We start from the raw sequence: 20,174 nt of genomic DNA, 5'->3' as shown, positions 1-20,174 counted from the left end.
CACCCAGATACACCACGAGACAGCGACAAACATTCCTCAAGCTCGTATGAAACACAACTCAACCAATCCCAGTGACCCCTTGTCATTGTTTCTGCAATCAGTTAACGTCGTGGGGACAGGAAACACTCTAGAACAAGACTTAGACAAAACCCAAAGAGCGGACACTGTTTGCTGATGATTCAAACAGACCAATTGTAAAAAGATGTTTTTGATAATCGGGGAAATCTGATAGAGTGCGTACTAGACAAACGGTTATTTTGGTAACTGTGCTAAGGAGCTATGGTTTTGTAGGAAAATGGATTCTTGAGAATGGAGGGGTGACACATCTTGGAAGCATCATTAAAAAGGGATGGAGAAAAGGGGGGTTGGACAGATGGAGAAAACGTAGCAAATTTTTGATCATTTTAGATGGATAAGTAAAGGGCGTTGGTTATACTCTCCTCCCCATTTCTGAGTATGGATGAGAAGTTTCCTAAATAACAAAACCTCAACTCAGAAACCTGGACGCCATGCCAGTCTTCTCTGGTCCACTCGCCTACCCCAACCTCCGGTCAGAGTCGTAGAGACTCCACTCCTTACCCTGCTACTGGACTGGGTTTTCTCCAAGGGAGCTGCAATAGCAGAGATTGAGGGGCCTATGCCCAAACCCAGCTCTGCATTTGCAGACATGTACCCTGGGGCTGGCGAACCCCACCCCCCTTTCTTCCCCTATAAAATGCACACACTAGAACTCATCTCACCGATCACGTAAACGGGATAATTGGCAAACTGCTCATACAGGGTCTGGCTTTTGGTAAGTGCCCTGCAAATGTTAACTGTCACTCTCATTAAAATCTCAATCTGATCAGGTCATTTCCAAGCTTAAAACCTTCCGTGGTTCTCCACAAAGGTCTAGGAGAAGACCAAACTCCTGACTTACTGCAAAAGGACCCCTGCCCCTGGTCCTACCTCTTCCAGCCTCTACTCCCATCCGTCAGTCGTTGCTGCCCTTTACTTGTGGCTTTCCATTTACCTTGCAGCTTGATGCCTCGGTCCCTCTGTACCTGCTATGCCTCCACTTGGAAAGTTCACGCCCTTCTCCTCCTGGCTCCTGGCTCAGCCTTCCTGAAGGGCTGCTCTAGGCTGAGGCCGGGACAGTCCCCTCTGCGCCCCAGGCCCTGCACATCTTCACCACAGCACTGAGCACACTGGACTGCAGTCGACTCACTTGCATATCCTTTACCAGTCCACACGCTCCCTAAGCAGTCCAGGGGGATTCGATAACCGGGGGCCTCCTTCCTGCTTCAACATAGGGGCTGCTTATGGTAAGACACACTGCTGGGCAACCTGGTTTCCGGACTGTGCTTCAGAAGATACATTTTGACTTCTGCCGCAGGACTTTGCTCGGTGTTTCTCAAACCGCAATGTGCACGAGTCTCCTGGGGTCTTCTTAAAATGCAGATTTGGATTCAGCAGGTCTGGGCCGCTGCCTGCGATGCCACATTTCTGACAGGCACCGGGAGTGCCAGTGGCGCAGGTCCCCGGCCCACTCTGAGAAGCGAGCCTTACTCGTAGCCTCTGCCAGGCTCACAGCAGCTCAAACGTCACCGGAGACAGAAGGGCTTACCCAACACCTCAGCTCAATGAGACCAACGCTGCTACTCCCTCCCAGAGCCCGTCTCTTCCTCATGGCCTCACGTACACTGTAGGGGACGTGGTTCTCCTGGCAGGGCTGCATGAAAAAGCCTCTCAGCTGCAGAAAAAGCCTTCAAGCCCCACACCCACATTTGCTCCTAGGAGCTTCCGATATAAAGTCCCAGGGGGCAGGAGGGAGCGCATTCTCCTGGTGGCGGAGCACGTAAAGGCGATGTCCTGTCACACTGGAGACTGAGAACTTACCGGACATGCACAATTCCCAGTCCCCTCAGCCACTCAGCTGGAAACGCCCACCTAGCCTGCCCCACCCATGCGACCTGCTTGCTTTCCCACACCCGACCCCTGCACCAAACACACCAGTCACTGCTGAAAGCTGCCACCAGTTTAAGAAATTTTCACCTCCCCACTTTTGTTTCAGTCAAAATTAGGAGCAGGTGACGGGGCAGGGGAGGAGATGGCACATCCTGGTGGATGCACTCCTGGAGTGGAGCTCACATCACACACGAGCCCCCAGAACCTGAGGAAGGGCTAGTCCAGCCTCCCACCTGTCCTACCCGTCTTCCCAGCCCCACGAGAGCTCGGGCGGGCTCCTCTCTCCTGGCCCATCCCGACAGAATGTACCACCACTCACCTCCACACGACCAAGAGCTGAGACCACTGAAGGCCCTCACCTGGGCCGCAATGACCCCCCACTACCCCGGATGCTCAGGTGACAGGTGAGGCAACTTGCACGCTACAGGGGGAGAGCCCTCCCCACCCCGCCCAGGTCAGGCCATTCCATCTTCAACTCAACCAAGGCTCCTGGATGTTCTCAAATAGTTATGGAGGTTAATTAAATGTTTCTTTTATTCCATCATGACAGCCTACCCTATCTTTTCTTTTCCCCTAAAATATCCACTTGTGCCCCAGGTCGTCTCTCCCTCCAGCCCTGTGGATTCTGGAGGCGGGGCTGTCCCCACAGGTAGGCGGCCTCTCTCCCCGAGGCGGCACCTTAGCACCTGGCTCGAGGGGTCTGGGCTCTAGGAAAGGCTCTTTGCCCCAGTCCTTGGTTTGAAAGGAGAAGGCACGCGACGCCCGGTCCTGCACAGCGATGCTGCTTCTCGCTGGACTGGGCAGCGGCTCAGAGGTCGGCGGAAATGTCGTCCTTGGCAGGGTGCGTGGAGACAGTTCTCACCTTGTGCCGCCACAAGAAGACACAAAAACTAAAGCACGCCAGTAGTCAAATCTCAAACTAGTAATTCCTCAGACATGACGCAGGGCAAAAATCAACATGATTTTGGCAAAGGTTTTTAAAATTTTTAAATTAAAAAAAGAAAAAAACATTCACATAGAAGAGATTCAACTTATCTGCTTTGAAGAAATATATTAAAGAAAGTGGAAGGTTAAAAAAAAAAATCAAATCCCCAAATAATGATAAAAATAGCTGTAACCCCTGTGCAAAAATCTGGACTAATCTACTGAGTCATTCATTCATATCTAGTCAGTATTCAGAGCATGAAGTGAAATTCCGAAGTATAAAAAATTAAAAAATAAACAAAAACGTGAGCCACTGCCTCGCGCTGACCCGTGGGCAGGCGGCGGGCAGCGAGGGCGTCTGGTCCGTCTGCCCTCCACAGACGTCAGAGCTTCAAAGGTCCTCTCTGGTCCTGCTCGGTTTTGTGGCGTGTTCTTCTATAAACTTGCTCAAATGCTCCAGATCTCTGTTTCCGTCCTCAAATTTAATTGGGTTCTTTTTGTCCCCACGGGGGGCGAAGTAGATGGTGGGGAACCCGTCGACTTTGTAGCGGTCGTTGGTGACGTCATTGGCAGTGGCGTCCATCTTGGCGATGACCAGGTCCCTGTGGCTCTTGTACTTCTTGCCCAGGGAGGTGTACACGGGCTCCAGCTGCCGGCAGTGCCCGCACCAGGGTGCGTACAGCTCGATGAGGACGTCCTTCTTGGGGTCCATCACGATGGAGTCGAAGGTCTTCCCCACCACGACCTTGACTGGCCCCTTGTTGTTCTTGGGCACCGGCTGGGATTTGATGACTGGCTTCAGTTTTCCTGCCAGGGAAGCGAGCGGGGGAGAGATGTGAGCAATGGACCAGGCAGGACGAGGCAAGTCACACGCCCAGGGCCAGGTAGGGCCTGGCCTCCACGAGCCCACCCCTTAGTTCCCTGGTTTCCTCACATCTTCTACTTTCCCAGTCCATGCAATGGCCAGAGATGGTGCAGATGGTCCCACCCCAGGCCCGTTGGGCCCCTGGGTCCCGTGCAGTGAGGCCATCCCAAGAGCCATGTTGCCTGGTGCAGAGGGGTTCCAGGGAGGACCGGTGGGGGCCCAGGGCTGCAAAGCCATGTGGGGAGCAAGGTCTGCCATGTGCTCAGACAGAGGGATAATCGGCCTGCCATGTGATGCCTCAGAGCAAGTTTCCCACAGATGCAACTTATTTCCAAATCCAAAAGCCTGTTTCAAATATTTTTAAAATAAGGCTTTGTGGAATTTCTAAGATACAGCTTTTTTTTTCTCTGTTAGGAAAAAAAAAAAAAAAGAGAGAGAACGGGGACTCTGCCTCCATCCTCCCTAAGGTCCCCGAGAGAAAACCCAGGGTCAGGCTCAGAACAAGCGACAGGAATGAAGAAACACCGAGGACACTGCCGGGCGCCAGGTGACCCCACAGCCCCCCCAGCTCACGCGGAGGAAGTGGGAGGAGGTGCCGGGGAGGCCCGGCCACACGCAGCGCACCTTTTTTGAAGCTTTTGACGAACTCGCGGAGTGTGTCCGAGTCAAACTCCTCGGGCTCCATGGCGAACTTCCGGCCGCTCTCGTCCAGGATGGCGGCGTTGACGTCCTCCCCGCTCTCGCTGAGCCCCAGGTCCTTCACCTCCGCGGCGAAGTCCTCCTCGTCCGCCACGGCAAACGTGTACTCGGGGAAGTCCTTCGCCACCTCCAGCACTTTGCTCCGCCAAAACTGAGTGGCTGCAACGGGACAAAAGGCGGTGAGCTGGGCCTCAGGGGGGACATTTAAGATTCTGGGGCTCGGATTCTCTGACACGGCCCAGGCTTCAATTGGAGAAGAGACCATTTCTGAAAAAGCCACCTCTGTGGGTAGGAGACCTTGGTCGAAAGCTCAACGAGCCCGACACGCCTGTGATGGCGACATAAGCCCCTGCCGCCCTAGAGCCAGGGTCTGGTCCAGTGCTGGCTCTGCTGCCTCATTTCTAACAGGACGCTGGACTCGACTCTAAGCTCCTTCCTGCTAAAAATGGAAGGAAAGGGCAGCTACATAGCACAGAAGGAAAATGACCCTACAGCCATCAACAAAACACGCCCAAGGCCGACACCCGCAAGGGCCGGGCGGTACTCCCAGCCCCCCACCGTGCCTGGGGTCCCTCACCAGCTCTGTAGTCAAAGCTGAAGTCCACACTGTAGTACACGACCACCAGAGGGCGCCGCGTGTACCGCTTGGCGTCGTTGGAGGGCTTGCGGTGACCCACCAGGGGCAAGGTGTGCTTCAGCACGTAGTCCTTGATGGCCGAGCCCTCCGTGGAGCCCTGCAGAAAAGTGGGGACAGGTGAGGAGCGGCCTGACAAAAACGAGGCTTAACTAACCTTTCGCTGTCACTGTCAGTGAGTAAAGATGGGGCTTGGCATGGGGGAGAGGAGCTGATTGAAGGTGAGCCGCTCTGGGCTCGCCCCACTCAAGCGCACGCCAGTAATCTCATTGTCTCTGGAAACCCTCTTCCTCCAGTGAACCCTAAGTGGCCTTCTCAGGTCACCGCAGGTGCCCCGGGCCCTTTCTTCTGGGCCTGGGCTCACTGGGTGTCAATTAGAAACTGCTAGAGGAAGGCCTGGTGGCCAGAGGAAAGCTGTCAGCACGGGCGAGCTGAGCGTAAGGCTCCATCTTTCCTGTGCGATCCTCACAACAATCCTATGAGGACACGTCAGATGACAGGAACAGCAGGATGGGTGAAGAGAGACCCAAGTGCGCACAGCTGATGAGTGGTGGTGTTGGGCTTTGCGTTCTGCCCGGAGGAACCACACCCGTGATACCTGCTACCCCAAAGCACGGTGTGGTCTGAGGCAAGAGCATAGAGCCAGACCGAGCTGTGAAGCTGGGGTGGCAGCTCGGCCAGAGACCAAGCGCCCGCCTCAGAGGGAGCTGAGCGGGGGCTTGGCTTGGTCTGGCACCCAGGTAGTTTCCAGTTAAAATTTAAAAATGTATGATTGGGCAAAAGAAAAAAAAAAAAAAAAAGTGGCAGTGATGTGTATAACAGACTAGACCACGTGGACCTTAACCTTTTGGGGGGCAAGGACCACCTTCTAGAATGTCCCCTCTCCTGGGCACATGTACCCCACACAGGACTGAGCCTTACTCGCTGAGAGCCACGCCCAAGCTTCTCAGGCCCCCTTTGGACTCGGGGATGAACAGCAGAGAAGCTGGGGGAGGAGACGGGGCAGCCACCACATCCAGAGACAGAGGCCCCAGCCTGAGCAATGGCAGCTAAACACACACACCTGAGACTTCGGGAAGGAGCGTCGGGACTAAGGATCCCGGGAGTCACAAGGACTCAGGCAGTCTCTCCAAGGTCACACTGTGTTCCCAGGGCACTAAAACAGACCAAAAGGGGCGTGGCTGCTCCCTGCACTGGGTGTCCAGGGGACTCTACCCCATACGACCTCCTCCAGGTCTTGTAACAGCCCTCTGCCCAAATGGCGAGGGTTACAGCACCGAAGGAGCAGCGCTGGCCGGGGACGGGGGGCACGGGGCTTGTCCCCTCAGTTCCTTCTAACTCGCTATATGCACCTCACTTCTCTGCATCCCAGTCTCTCCATGAAAAAAACAAAGCTTTGGATTCAAGATCTAAGGCTTCTTCCAAACCCGAAGATCTGCTCACTGAAGCTCTGGGCCCATGAAACACTCAGAACACAGTGGGAATGCCCTCTGCCCTTCTAGGGGTGAGTAGCACTCCCATGGGAGATGGGGGTGGGGCATGGTAGTGGAAAGGCCTATCCACGCGCCACGCTCCACAGCTTCGTCCAGGGACAGAGGCCTACCACTGCCCTGTAGCCCTCAGCGCCTGCCCCACCTGCCAGCCAAGAAGGCTCAGCTCACACCCAGCAGCACATGCTGGCCAGGAGCAACGCAGACACGCTGGTCAGACCCATGGTGGCGGGCAGCTCAGGGCGGCTGGTGCCAGGAGGCAAGCAGAAGGGGAGCAACTCTTTCAGCAAAAGCAGCTGGAGCTTTGCCAGGGGCCAGGGCCCCACCGCCTGCCAGGTGTGTGTGGGCTCCCCAGTCCCTCCTGTAAACGCAACCACGAACCTCCCTGCTGGCTGTGCTCCCCTCCTGGGCCTTCCAGGAATATTCCTTTACCACAGGTATGGGGAGGGGCTGGGAGAGGTACTCCAGACCCTTTTGCGGAGCGAAATCTCCATGCTTCCACGCGCCTGCAGTGGTGCCACCAGGACCCTCATGACAACTGGACACCAGGCCTGGCACTTCAGAGGGGCCGCTGAGCATCGGGCAGCCTCACCCACCTGGATGTCCATCACGTTGCTCCTGGGCTCGTATTTGGACTGGAATTTCTCCGGCTGCATTATGACCAACTTCCCTGGTGAGACTTTCAAGAACTTGGCTATTTCAGTGCTGAAAGTGTGGTGGAATTTGTAATCTTCTCTCAGGTTGTTAGCTGAAGAAGTAACAGAACCATAAATACACAATTTATTAAGTTAATTAAACGATCTGGGTTTTTAACTCATCAGCCACATCGGCCAACACAAATGCATGGAAAATAGAGTGAGTTCTGTGTGGACAACACCTCGAGCTCAAACACCGGAAAGGAGCTGGCATTTTAAAACTCGGCACAGGCGTAATACCTGAAAACCTGTATCTTGAATTGTGGGGGGAAAATTTAACAAACTGGGTGTCCACAGAAAAACTTTGAGCTGATTTGCTTACAGTCAACTGCTGTGTCTGAAGCTAAGGACGTAAGCCCCAGACAGAGTCTGTCCTGAGGTGAACGAGCCCTGCACACTCCTGCATGCACACGCGAGTTTTCACACCCAGCGTCCTTCCCAAGGGGTTAACCTCTCCTCCTCGAGTTGCTGGCTGGCCTGTTCATGGGTTGGAGGCCTAAATGTGGTTCTTTTGCTATATATGCTTTACTTAAACCTTGCGAGACTCCCAAGATGAAAGCCCGCTCTGTGGGGATACTCAAGAACAAAGGCTCGCCACCTGTTTCCAGAAAGGACCAGACAGTATAAGCCTCTTGGGATATGCGGGCCACACTGTCACAACCACTCCACTCCGTGCTGAAGAGTGAAAACAGCTAGACAATGTGTAAACGAGTGGCTGGGGCTGCATTTCAATAAAATGTACTAAACCAGGAGGGGCCGGATTGGGCCTGTGGGCCAGATGTCAGCCCCTGTCCTCAATCCTGAGGTGAATGCACCTCCGTCCCTTTACTTGGCCCTGGCTGAGGTGCCCAGACCCATCCTGAGCTGAGTCTGTGATTCAAACCTGGAGGTCGGGCCTCCTGACTGGCTTTCAGGAAACACACAGCCAAGACGGCAGGCACACCACACGATTTGGGGAGGTGGGGGGCGGCCTGGAGAAGTGAACGGCTTTTGGAATCAGACAGACTCAGCGTCACATCCTAATTCTGTGACCTGCTGAGTGGGTGACTCAGGTCTGTTGTCAGTTATTCAGCTCCCTGGGCATCAGTCGCTCCTCTGTAGACACAGGACAGTCCATCCCACAGACCGGCTGAGGGTTCTGTGAGGCAACCCCACAGAAGGCACTGGGAGGCCGGTCTCCCCCGTCCTAAGCCTCTAGCTGCCCAGCTGACCGTGGCTGGAGACACAGAACTGCCTAAGGAACTTCGTTACCCACCCCACACGTTCCCAGACCCGCTTTTCCAGTCAGCCTCTCTGCAGACCACCCTGCGTCCCTGGGCCGTCTCTGCTGCTCCTACTCAGTCCAGTGAACAGCGCCTCTCGTGCCTGCCTGCAGCCTAACCCACCAGCCACGTGGAAGGCGCACGTGTCCGATTTGAAGTCGGAAGTGTGGTGCCCACCCAGCTCTAGGGCACCAGGCCTGAACTTTAACAAGATCCCAGGGACGTGCGTGTACACAGTGGTGGGACTTGCCACCACACTTGGATCTGGGGTCTCCACTGCTGCCCCCGGCCCTGGGCAGGCTGGGGTCCCCTCTGCAAGTCTCTTCCGGATTAGTTAGGAGTGGATGACAGGGTTACCCAACCAATGAAGACCGAGGCAGCACAAACGGAATTTAGTGCTACTCTGAGTTTTACTACTTAGTGGTTCATACTCATTCCACTTGTCAGGTCAGCAAGATTAGCACTTAAGCGTGCTCAGTATCACCAGGCATTTTGCCAGCGTTTCATCGATCTCAATTAATATTCACAACCTTCGAAGTAGAAAAGATCACTGTTGGATGTGACAACACTGCGCTGACCAAGTACAGCTGTGGTCACAGTGCTAATAACTGGCAGAGGCAGGACTTGAACCCAGGTCTGAATCAGAAACCCTCACTTTCTGGTGAAGACCCTCCCCCTTGCAGAGGGCCTGGCTCAGGGAAGGGACTCCTGGAAAGCGAGGGAGAAAGACAATGAACTTGGATTTCACACCCCAACTCTCCATGTGTAATTAAGGCAACAGGGAACTAACCTCCAATCTCGGACCTACAGGAAAGGAAAGCCTGCTACCCCAGATGCTATGGCAATTCTGCCATCAAGCGACCCCCTAAATAGAAGCCCAGGAGTTTTATGCAAAAGCAGCGGCCTCCCAGGCGGGCATCCTGTCCAGCCCAGACGGCCACGACTCACCAGCCTCCTGGTACAGCTGGTAGCCCGGGTCGCTCGCCGCCTTAAAGACACCAATGATGACAACATCGTCTCCATCCTTCAGGAACTCCTGGACCTGCTTCAGGGCCAGAACCTCCTTGGAGGGCGGCCCGGACTGCTCGATCATGTAGTCCACAATCCCTGGGAGCAGAGCACACGCCTGAGGGCTGGGGCTCCAGGGGGCGCTGCCCGCCACCCACACCCGCCAGGGAGCTTCCCTGCCCCGCCGAGGAAGCAGCCGCCATACCGTATTTCTCCCGTGGGCCGTTGTAATCAAAAGGCTTCCCCTTGCGGAAGATCTTCAGGGTCGGGTAGCCGGAGACATCGAACCTCTTGGCCAGGTCTGTTTCCGCAGTGGCGTCCACCTTCGCCAGGGGGATTGGGGGAGAGTGCTTGCTCAGTTCCTTGGCAGCCTTCTCATACTCGGGGGCCAGTTTCTTGCAGTGTCCACACCTGCCAGAGCAAGCCAGTTGTCAGGGCCCTGTTCCAGCATGGACACACCTCCCCGCTCGGTGAGGTGCAGAAACCCAGCCTGTGTTCCCAGCTCAGGCAGATCCAGCCGACTGGAGATCCCTCAGGAGACGCCAGGATGACATCGCTCCCTCCCGTGGCACTACACGCCAGGGACACGCGGATGTGTACACACACACACGCGTGTAACTGGGACATGGAGTAAGATGTGGGAAAGGCCAAGACAGACAACATACTGAGAGATTTTCTTGGTTGGAGAGTTGGATCAGGTAGGGACACAAGTCAGGGTTGGCTTCACACAGGACGTGACGGTTGAGCTGGGACATAAGCCCGAGAGAGGTGGGTGAGGGGAGGGGACACAGGGCAAGAAAGCTGTGGGAACCCTAAGGCTCTGGCATGACTGTGAAGCAACGCTGAGGTCACCTTCCAAGATTCACTCTAGAACAAAGAGCCACGAGCAGAGATGAAGACAGTAAAACCATGGCTCGAACACCTCAGGTGGGAGACAGGAAGGCTGGGACAACAAAACCTGGGACAGGCGGAGCAAGGCCACCAGCTGCCACCCCCACCCACTGCTGGGGCAGCTCTGCTCTTTCCTCATCACCGGCCGGGTGAACGTCCACTACGAGCATTTCCATGCCTCCTACAGGAGGTGAAAGATGTCACCTCGCATTGGCCAGTCACAGCTCAGAGTGCTTTCATATGTGCTCTCTTGGGGATACTCCCTCGGCACGTCCCTGGCGTGGGCAGGCAAGTATGCAGTGACGACTCAGGACTGGGCAGGCACGGCCTGGTGCCCGGCCACGTCCCCCAGCCCTGAGGTGCCCTGAGGGGGACCTGAGATCACGGGGCAGCCCTCTTTCTCATGTGGGCTTCCCTCCCGTCCACACCCAGGACTACGCTCAGCCTCATCCTACCCCCGGAAAAGACTGTAAGAGGCCACCCCTCTCTGGAACACTGAGCCTCACCCTTTGTGCAAGGTGGGGACGCTGCACCCACCCACCTTGCCCTTCGGCTAGCTCTGCCCCACGCTCAGGGGTCGGCCTGTGCCAGCCCTGCCCAGAGCAGCAGGGTGCCAAATGCAGGGCGGGCCTAATCCGTATCTGAACAACATGAGCTCAACACCGTCTTACCAGGGGGCATAAAACTCCACCAGGATGATGTCTGCATCGTTCACCACTTCGTCAAAGTTATCTTTGGTCAACACAAGCGTGACTTCCGGTGGAGGCGTCCAGTTGGGCTGGGCGATCTCTTTGACCTTGGCAATAATTTCTGAAAGAAATCCAACAAGACTGAGCACAGGCAGACCCCAGTGGTGGACGCTGCACCTTGCTCCAGAGGCAGGTAGGGAGGGGTGAACAGAGGAAGTGGTGGGGGTCACAGGAGAACAGGAAACGTTTCATTTCCTAAAATCCAATCATATCCCTAGCCAGAGCCACTCTGCAATTTTGAAGCCACAGTTAAGAGTCAGAAGGGCCACTGCCTCGTGTACCACCTGCAGATGTCCTGAACAGCCCAAGAGCAGCTTGACGAACGACTCTGTTCTTACCAGACTACCCTGAGAGGTCATCTCCCAGTGCTGTGACCACATATGCTCAGCAATAGTCTGGGGGCATCCCCTTAATATGTGCGAATACATACGTACTTAGTCAAGCACATCTCGTGTATGACAGCGTCACAAAACGTATGCAAACCTCGAGAAAAGCAAAGACAGCAACGGTAGCTCCCACACTGCTCGCGCTGCGTTGGCTTCAAGTATTAGAAAAAGGCCCGTGTGGGGCCTCGGTCCCCAGAGATGGGTTCAGCGACGGGAGTGGGACACAGAACATATTCTCACAAAGCGTTTTCCAAGTGGTTGTTAGGAGCAGGGGCGGCACTTTTGACAATTCCTTTTGTTTTGCTTTGGCTACGGTGGAACCCGCCAGGAGCCAGGTCTGGCAGCCACTCCTGACAGCACGAGTTGAACCGTGCGCAAGCCGCTCTGCACGCCAGCCACGGCGCAAACTGCCGCCCCCGTGCCCACGCGAAGCCCAGAGCGAGCTCATGCGGGGGGGCCCAAGGAGCCCACTGGGCAAACACTCTCTCAGGTTCCAAGTTGGGCCACATCCCCAGCAGTAACATGTCAGGTACAGTCCTCCAAGGGGACAAGCCTGTTTACTTCATAGTCAAGTATGCTACCGTCAGCCAGTTTTTATCTCAGACTAAGTTCCTTAGGTATGCGATGGCTAAGACGAACTTGTTAAGTACAAACAGGAAGGTGCAGTTGGTGTTTAAGACATGCCGTGTACACGTTACATACACACAGACACATTTGCTTTGATGGGTACAAAGTATCTCTCTGAAGGGCAGGGGAGAAATTTGGGATAGCCGCCTTCCTGGAGGGAACGGGAGGGCCAGGCCAGGGGGAAAGGCTATTCATTTTCTACCTGTTTGAATTCCGAAACAGGTTAAGTCAACAGACAGACAAATGCAACGTGAAAATAAGTATTACTGGGCGTGATCACGCTCCCTCTTACAGCCCACAACGGCCTCCAGGGCCTAGACGGTCACAGGATAGACTTGGCTGTTCGAAGGGAACTGATATCATGTCCCATCAAGTCCCAGGGACCTCAGGTCCGTGATGGAGATCCCGGCTCCGCAAGGGGAAGGCACTTGTCCAGGACACAGGGTTACTGCACGGCTCTGAAGCCCCAAAGCCCACCCAGTGCGACTTCCATATGCTTCACCAGTATGGACAACGGAGCATCTCTTTCTTAAGTGATTAAAGGACATACGCTCTTCCTAAAGGATAGCACAATTTTATCCGTTCATTCATGTAATAAAATGTCTTGAGTGTCTAATGTGAGCAGGCAGGGATCCACAGGCCTGGTTTAGAACCGCCTGGCTCACCACACCACGGCTCTCAACGTGGGGCTCTGTGCCCCCCTGTCTCAGCAAGCCCTGGGCGCTTGTAAGGAATGCACGTTACTGAGCCTGACCTGAAACTTCCTGAGTCAGAGTCTGGAGACGGGGCTCTGGGGATCTGTCTTCACGAGTCCCTCCACCCCTGGGGTCACTTGGATGCAAGCTGAACATTAAGAATCACCAGGAACCTCTGCCTCTTGTATAATTTCTCAACATATCTGCTCCAGACCCTGTGTCATGGTCTGAAACGGGAAGATATCCCTCCCGCCCTTGGTCACTTCGAACACTCCAGCAAGGAGCACATTCAGGGGTCCCTCCCGGTCCCCTCAGCTGGTCTTTTCTCTTGTCCACAGTCCACCTTCCGGGGGAGAGTCCTGGCCCTGCTCCCCTGATGGCTCAGGTACCACTCACCTTCCTGGGTCCGGGAGCCCTCGTAGTCGACGGCCTGCCCCTTCTTAAGGATCTTGATGGTGGGGTAGCCGCTCACACCAAACCTGCTGGCCAGTGCCGACTCCGAGGTCGCGTCGATCTTAGCGACAGCAATAGGAGGGTCGTGCTCCTTCAAAGTACTGGCAATTTTTTCATATTCTGGTGCAAACTGCTTGCAATGTCCACACCTAAGAATTATGATTCAGGGAAGGAGAAGGTTAACTATACCCGTGGAGGCTTCAATCCAGCAACGCACACAAAAATGGGGACATGGGGACCGGAAACGTCTACAGTCAAGAGGAGAGACACAACATGACACAATGGGGAGGCCACGGTGGCCGGAAGTGAAACAGATCTAGGCTCGGACCCCAGCTCTGCCTTGGGGACATCCTCTCAACATCTCTGAACCCTGCAGTTTCGTCCATACGTTTCTCAAAGCTTGGTCCAGGGATCCTTTCAAGGGCTCTGTGAGATGAAACTCTTGCCAAAGACATTTTTGCCTTTTTCACTCATTCTCTCAGGAGCACAGAGTGGAGTTTTCCAGAGGCCACACGGACTGACAATGACGTCAGCATTCTGATGTTAACATGCAATGGGTTATTATTGGAAAATGAACACTTTTAAAATTTCTCAGCTTTAATTTCTACTATGGTAAATACGGATAAACATGACCCACATAAAGGCTATTGGGGGTCCTCAGATTTTAAGTGTGAAGGGTTTGAGACTGCTGATCTGTAAAATCAAACCTCACAGACCTGTTCAAAGGACTATTTAAATACTTTACATAAGACACCGTGTACTATGCTTGAGCATCAGGCACTGGATACGTATCTTGACTATTTATCTCCAGAGTGACCCAGGGAGGGCGGGGGAAAGGAAAGGAGGGATTATGAGATAAAAACACAGGAGAGAGACGGGGTGGGGGCGTCCCAGAGTTGTACCGTACGGCAGGGTGAGGGTGAGAGGCAAGGCAGTGACCTGGCTCAGCTTTTCCCAGGGCCCAGGTACGATCCAAGCCCGCACTCAGGGCAGCTGGCCTGACTACTGGCAGGAGGAGGGAAGTGGGTGGCCTTGAGATGGGCCGGACACGTGTCCCCAATGCAGGTGTGCTAAGTGCCAGCCCCTTCCCCAGCTATTGCTATCAGAGGATATTTCACATTTCAAACAACCGGGGACCGTGTTCCGTGTGGGCCGGAGGCTCGATGGCAAGTGCGGACTGCTGAGCTCCGGGCACTCCTGAGCCGAGGGGCCGCGTTCCTGAGCCAGACACTCCCACCCCGCCGGGTCTGGATGGTTCTGGGAGAGGCAAGTACGTGAGCACAGAGGAAGCCCTCGTCCGTTCCGGCGGAACTCGCATGGGGCTCCTTACCATGGAGCATAAAACTCCAGCAGGACCGTGTCCTGGTCAGCCACAAAGGCATCAAAGTTGGCGTCATTCAGGACTAACACACCGTTCTCCTCCTTCACTTCCTCGTCCTCCTCCTCGTCTTCCTCCTCCTCATCTTCCTCCTCAATGGCATCTTCTTTACTAGGATCTGAGCGGGAAATAGCCGGACTGGTTAGGAAACTGGTGACTCTCCTCCTTACAAATTTTCCTAGAGCCCCAAAACCTTCGAAATGTGTCGTGAGTCCTGAGTCGTCCCTCAGCACCCCTCCCCTGCAGTCTCTCCAGGCCTCGCCCCTGTAGTAAGGCTCCTTCGGGCACATCCCAGGCTTCGCATTTTAGGAACACCGCCTTTTACGGTGCCCACGCGTCTGTGTCCAAGGGCAAACTTGACGTTCATGGACATGCTTCCTGCTTGGAAGCAAACTTCTCTTCCCAGAACGCAGACTCTGAGTACATCTTATTATCAAGGTCCAGTGGCCAGTTTTGCCAACTGCAGCTACGAGGCCTCCTGGGACCTTATGAATCTTATTACCAGGTTCTCCAGCTACGGCCACATCAGTAAGTGTACTTGAAGCAAATGCAGCGAGCATGAGAATTTCACTAACTCCGAAGCCAGAATGTTTCAAGGGGCCAATTATCCATGTTCGGAGATGCTTCCCAGGAGAGAAACCAAGACTGACAGTTACTGCTTTCAGGGCAGGGAAAACCTGCCCTTGGGGTCCTGGAAACCGTGGGACTTGCCCAATCTCAGCCCCGCCCCTAATTAACCCCCCCTAACTACTCTGGGGCTGGCTCTGCAGCTGCTCAGGCAAACTGGGAACTGGTCTGGGTGGGGCGGGCAGCTTTGTTCACGATCCTTAATATCTACCAATCCACAAACTAATTAGAAGGAGCAAACCAAACACCCACCCCCATCCCAAGCCACAATTCCTCAACCATGTCCTTTTGTTTAAAGCAATCCCCTCACTGCTTTTTCCTGACTTCCATGGTCCTCTTTCCAACTTAAGATGTCAGTTCCTCCTTTGTCTAGGGGAGAAACAGCTCTAAAATCTGCCCTCCCCCCAAAAAGAAACCCCCACCAATTTGAGAAATACAAACCAAGCAGACCCGTGTTTCTTGGGACAAGTTTCCTCCCCTGCCCTGTTTTCCTCCCTGCCCCCGTGCCCCCCCACCCCTGCACTCTAGGCCACAGCTCTCCAGCACTCTCCCTCACCTCACCATCTCCGTCCTCCACAGAAGAGCTGTGGAGTGGGCAGGCCTGCAGAGGCCCGTCATCGGGCAGCACCAAGAACAAGGCTTCCTGGATGTGAGGGGGCCGGGCCCAGGGGAAGACAACCTCACTTGCAAGTCCTACCCAAAATGACCTGTACGAGGGCTGCCAACCTCGGGGCTTGATCAGGGTTCTCTGCTCCACTGGGAGGGCCAGGAGGCACCACATGGCCTGCCCAGACCTCAGAGCTCGGCGCCGAGACGGCCTGTGTGGGCAGTTTGGCAGGGCTTGTGGGCCCGGCATACGCACTCTTACTGCCTGGCTGCTCTGTCCAGTCAAATTTACTTGCAGAAGCAAATCTACCTGCTGATGGAAAGACTGGAAAGAAAGCACTGGGGAGCCTCACATGCTCTTCCAGCCAGGGAACAGCTGGGGGGGAGAGGGACTCGGCAACCTGCTCAGTGCACTGGGACACGGCGACATTCTACACAAAGGAAAAGGAAAGATGCTTCCTTACCTACGCTCAGCCTGACGCGGTCTGTGAGCGCTATTAGTGAGGGGGCTTCCTGATTAAATGGGTCTCCAGGAGATACTGTGGGACAGAGTTCCTAAGATAACTTATTTCTCTCTCTCCCTTTCTCTCCATATATACGGAGGGTGCTGAAAAAATAAACACGCATTTTAAGATAATATCTCTTAAAATGTGTATACATTTTTGGGGCACCCCTGGTATATGTGTATGTGTGTGTGTGTGTGTGTACACACACACAGAGGGTGCCAAAAAAACGTATCCACATTTTAAGAAAGGAAAAAAAAAATTATTAAAATTACGCTGAAGGTAACCACTTTGAGCACCTCTTATAATTGCAGAAGTCAAACGTAACTTGTATTCATCTTTTGTCAATCGGTATACGTTGAGTATTACAATTTTAATACAGTTTGTTTCCTTTCCTAAAATGTGTATACATTTTTCTGGAAAGTATATAAAATATACTTTCCATTCCTCTCCAACTCGCAGACAACAAAGGACTGATTCCTGTGCAACTTAACTTCGCCTACCTACTAGAAACCACACTTCCCTGCAAACACCCCACATTTTAGTGGGGAGACCACGTTTCACTGGGCTTCACTTTTAAAGCTGGCTGTCTGAGGACAGACATATACTCAAAGCCTTGCAGCTCCTGCTGGGAGGGTGCCATCGTCCTCGGCGTGAGGCCAGGGCAGCGTCCCTCATCAACGCCACGTTGCAGAGCCCCCGGGAAGGCCACTCCTGAAAGGCGAGCCCCGCTTCTGACCAGGTGACTGCAGTCCTGTCCACTCCCCCCAGTGCATCTGATGACAACAATGGACCCCTGCCCAGCCTGGACGCTGGCAGCTCATAGCAGGGTGTCCGCGTCTACTTCATTAGCTGCACTAGAGAAGTACCTGTAACAGGTGAATAAACTCTGCCACGAGATCTATACTGAACAGTTTACATTAAACACGGGAAAAGAGAAATGTGTTATCTGTGCGTCATTATAGCTGACATTTATTACATACCAGGCACTGTGCTGAGCTCTTAAACACATTCGCTCTCCCCTTGAGAGAAACACATTACATGCAGTTACTAGATGAAGAAACTGAGGCACAGACAGCCTCAGTCACCTGCCCAAGGACCACAAGGCTACTCGGGGATGGGTCCTGACCCCTCAACTGCTCTGCTCTATTGCCGCACCAGAGTTTCTTCTCAATATGCCCAAGTTTTACAATTACTTCTGTGGAATTGTTTGACAATTACTTCTCAGGAATGAAAAAGGACGGGCAGCTGAACAGTTCCTTAGCACGACACCCAAGTGAATTTCCACTTCCTTTAAAATCTAAACCAATCCAATAAAAGCAGGCAACAACCAGTATCCAAATTATTTTCCTTCGCTATATTAGCTGGAAAGACATGAAGGGTCCAAGCGACTCCTAATCTGAGGCACGGAAAGCCCTGCAATCTAAGGCTCAAGCTCTATTTAGTAACCACATTCTTGGGGGGCGGGGGGCGTGTAGGGGCCCAGGGACCACTGTTTGAATCTAAAATGTACAGAAGGCAAACAAAACAAAAAGCCCTGCAGACTTGGAACACCTGGGGTGGAGGGAAGTGAAGCCCCAAAATAAATCCACAGAACAAGTTATCTGTGATAGGCATTGAAGGTGAAGGGCCACAGATGTCCCCACATGGATGGCAGAGTCAAGATGAGGGCTAGAAGCCCCACCTCACCCGAGGACGCCCTGGGAGACCTGCCTTGGCCATGACAGCTCCAGAGGTTCCGGGGCTCAACCCAGAGGCAACTGCTTCCGCAGGCCTCCAAAGCATTAATTAGTGACCTGTGACCCAAATGATAAATGCACTGGTGATGAGTAGCCCTTGGTATTCAAGAGGTTTTGTTTTTTAGCTTCGTTCCAAAAAGGATCCTCCATTCCCACTGGTCCTCAAACGTTATCGTGTCTTCAAAAGTTTATTCTATGAACCAAGGAAGAACGTGTTTAAAATGGAGATCCCAGGGCCCACCCCTACATCCGCTTGGTATATTTTGGGAGTCTGTATTTAAATAAGCACCAGGTGATTTGGATAAAGGTCCCAGGATGCACCTGATTAAGTGCCACGCTGCTATCTCGTTCCTTTGGGCAGGTGTTTTTTTCACTAGGTGCTGGCTCTTACTTCCTTTTCTATTTGGGTAAAAATTCTTGAATCAGTGACCCCAGAGACGTTACTCAATCTGTTTGAAAGAGTATAAAGTTCACACTTCCCCTACACACTAATATTAGAGAAGGGGGGTTATTTATATTGCCGCAAACTCACTATGAAACAAAAAACTAGTTGCAGGGAGAAAGGGCAGCGAGGAAGAAGGCTGAGGTCAGTAACAGGATACCCTGTTCTCTAGGAGTCGCATTCATTTCTTGCTTAGTACTTTCTAATTTTCAAAGTTCTCTTATGCCATTTGTCCTCAGCCTGCTGATTTCAAAGCAAAATGCAGGAATAATGCCTTGTATCTGTGTAATGTTCCTATAGGGCGGGCATCTTATGGGCAGAGGCCACACTTCTCATCCTTTCCTCCCAGAACCCAGCGCAGGGACTGGTACATAGTAGGTGCTGAATAAACGCTCACAGAAGGAATAGCATCCGGATTCTAAAGGATGCAAACCAGGCCACACTCTTCTCCCTCATACCAGAACCTTGGGCTATTTATTTCCAGATCTAGAGGCCCCGTTTGTAAACAGTAAAGTGCTTGCTGCCCACCGCTGCTCGGGAGCGCTCGCGCTCGGGTCTTCACGCCCTCCCCTTCTCTAAACCCTGTTTGGAAACAGTTGCCCCCTCTCCTTTCACACTCCCGGTGCGTGTTCGCCTGTAAATTTTAACCAGTTCATAAACTCCCTTTCCCAGGAGCCTGGACCTGCGGAAAATCTGGGCTGAATCAGGACCACGGAGGGAGCCAACTGCAAGGAAGGCACTTTGCACCCGCTCTGCACCCAAGCCTCGGTGGCAGGGGGCTTGCGAAGAGACCCCGCGGCCCGGGCCCCCTCACCGCACTGCTCTCCCGGGACCTAAGCGATGCTGCCCACCCGCTATCACCCCTAAACTCCAGCAAGTTAGCGCCAGGCGCCAGTTCTGCAGGGGCTCCCCCCGGAACCGGAGTCCCGGGTCGCACCCGCCCCTGGTGCCGCGCACGGCGCTCTCCAGCGCGCAGGCCCCGCTCGCCGCCCGGCCGCTCACCTTCGTCCAGGTCCTGGGCACTCGCCACGGCCAGCAGCTGCGCCAGCGCCAGGAGCAGGACCAGCAGGCAGGCTTTCCGGGGCCTCATCGCAGCAGAGGTAGCGCGGCCTCCCGACGCCGGCGGCCGCTGGGCGCTCCCGGACCTAGGGCTCTGGCCTGGCACGCGAAACGCGAGGGACGGAAAGAAACCCCCCACCAGGCAGGGACGCCGACGATTGGCTGGGGGCGAGGGGAAGCCGCGGGCCGGCCAATCCCGCGTCCGAGCACCGCCCTCCACGCCCGCCCTCCTCCCAGGCCTGTACCGCGCGCGCGGGGTGGCTCACGCGTTTAAAGCTCCGAGCCCTAACGTGAGGTGCCCCCTTCTGATTGGCTGAGCCGCGGCCACCAATCAGCAGCTGCCACTCGGTTTGCCCGGAGCGCACAGGCTGAGACAGGGAGCGGGGGAGAACAAAGGCGGCGGGCCGGGGACGCAGGGGGCGGCACCGTGCTACGCCTCGAGGCGCAATTGGCCGGCGGCGAAGTGGGGTGGGGCCTGGGGAACACCCGGCGCGG

General features: G+C 54.4%; 1 protein-coding gene across 1 annotated transcript; it reads right to left on the bottom strand.

The window, feature by feature from the left end:
* Window positions 1-2,463: 2,463 nt before the first annotated feature.
* On the bottom strand, window positions 2,464-19,966 carry PDIA4 (protein disulfide isomerase family A member 4). The gene is made up of 10 exons (XM_019739420.3): window positions 19,623-19,966; window positions 14,656-14,821; window positions 13,269-13,474; window positions 11,087-11,225; window positions 9,730-9,935; window positions 9,465-9,623; window positions 7,156-7,307; window positions 5,013-5,169; window positions 4,361-4,594; window positions 2,464-3,678 (listed from the first exon to the last, which is right to left on the bottom strand). Exons 1-10 carry the CDS (start codon window positions 19,708-19,710, stop codon window positions 3,263-3,265), a joined length of 1,923 nt encoding a protein of 640 aa, XP_019594979.3. The 5' UTR covers window positions 19,711-19,966; the 3' UTR covers window positions 2,464-3,262.
* Between the last annotated feature and the right edge of the window lie 208 nt (window positions 19,967-20,174).

This window comes from Rhinolophus sinicus, chromosome 8 (assembly GCF_057876585.1).
Source record: "Rhinolophus sinicus isolate RSI-liver-muscle chromosome 8, RSI-T2T, whole genome shotgun sequence".
Lineage (NCBI taxonomy): Eukaryota > Metazoa > Chordata > Mammalia > Chiroptera > Rhinolophidae > Rhinolophus > Rhinolophus sinicus.
This window is presented reverse-complemented; position numbering and strand designations above follow the sequence as displayed.

Coding starts and splice junctions, on each gene's coding strand:
- PDIA4 (XM_019739420.3), bottom strand. CDS start 19,710: ATGAGGCCCCGGAAAGCCTGCCTGCTGGTCCTGCTCCTGGCGCTGGCG. Junction 13,475..14,655: donor CTGGAGTTTTATGCTCCATG/GTAAGGAGCCCC, acceptor CATAATTCTTAG/GTGTGGACATTGCAAGCAGT. Junction 11,226..13,268: donor GGGCTCCCGGACCCAGGAAG/GTGAGTGGTACC, acceptor GATTTCTTTCAG/AAATTATTGCCAAGGTCAAA.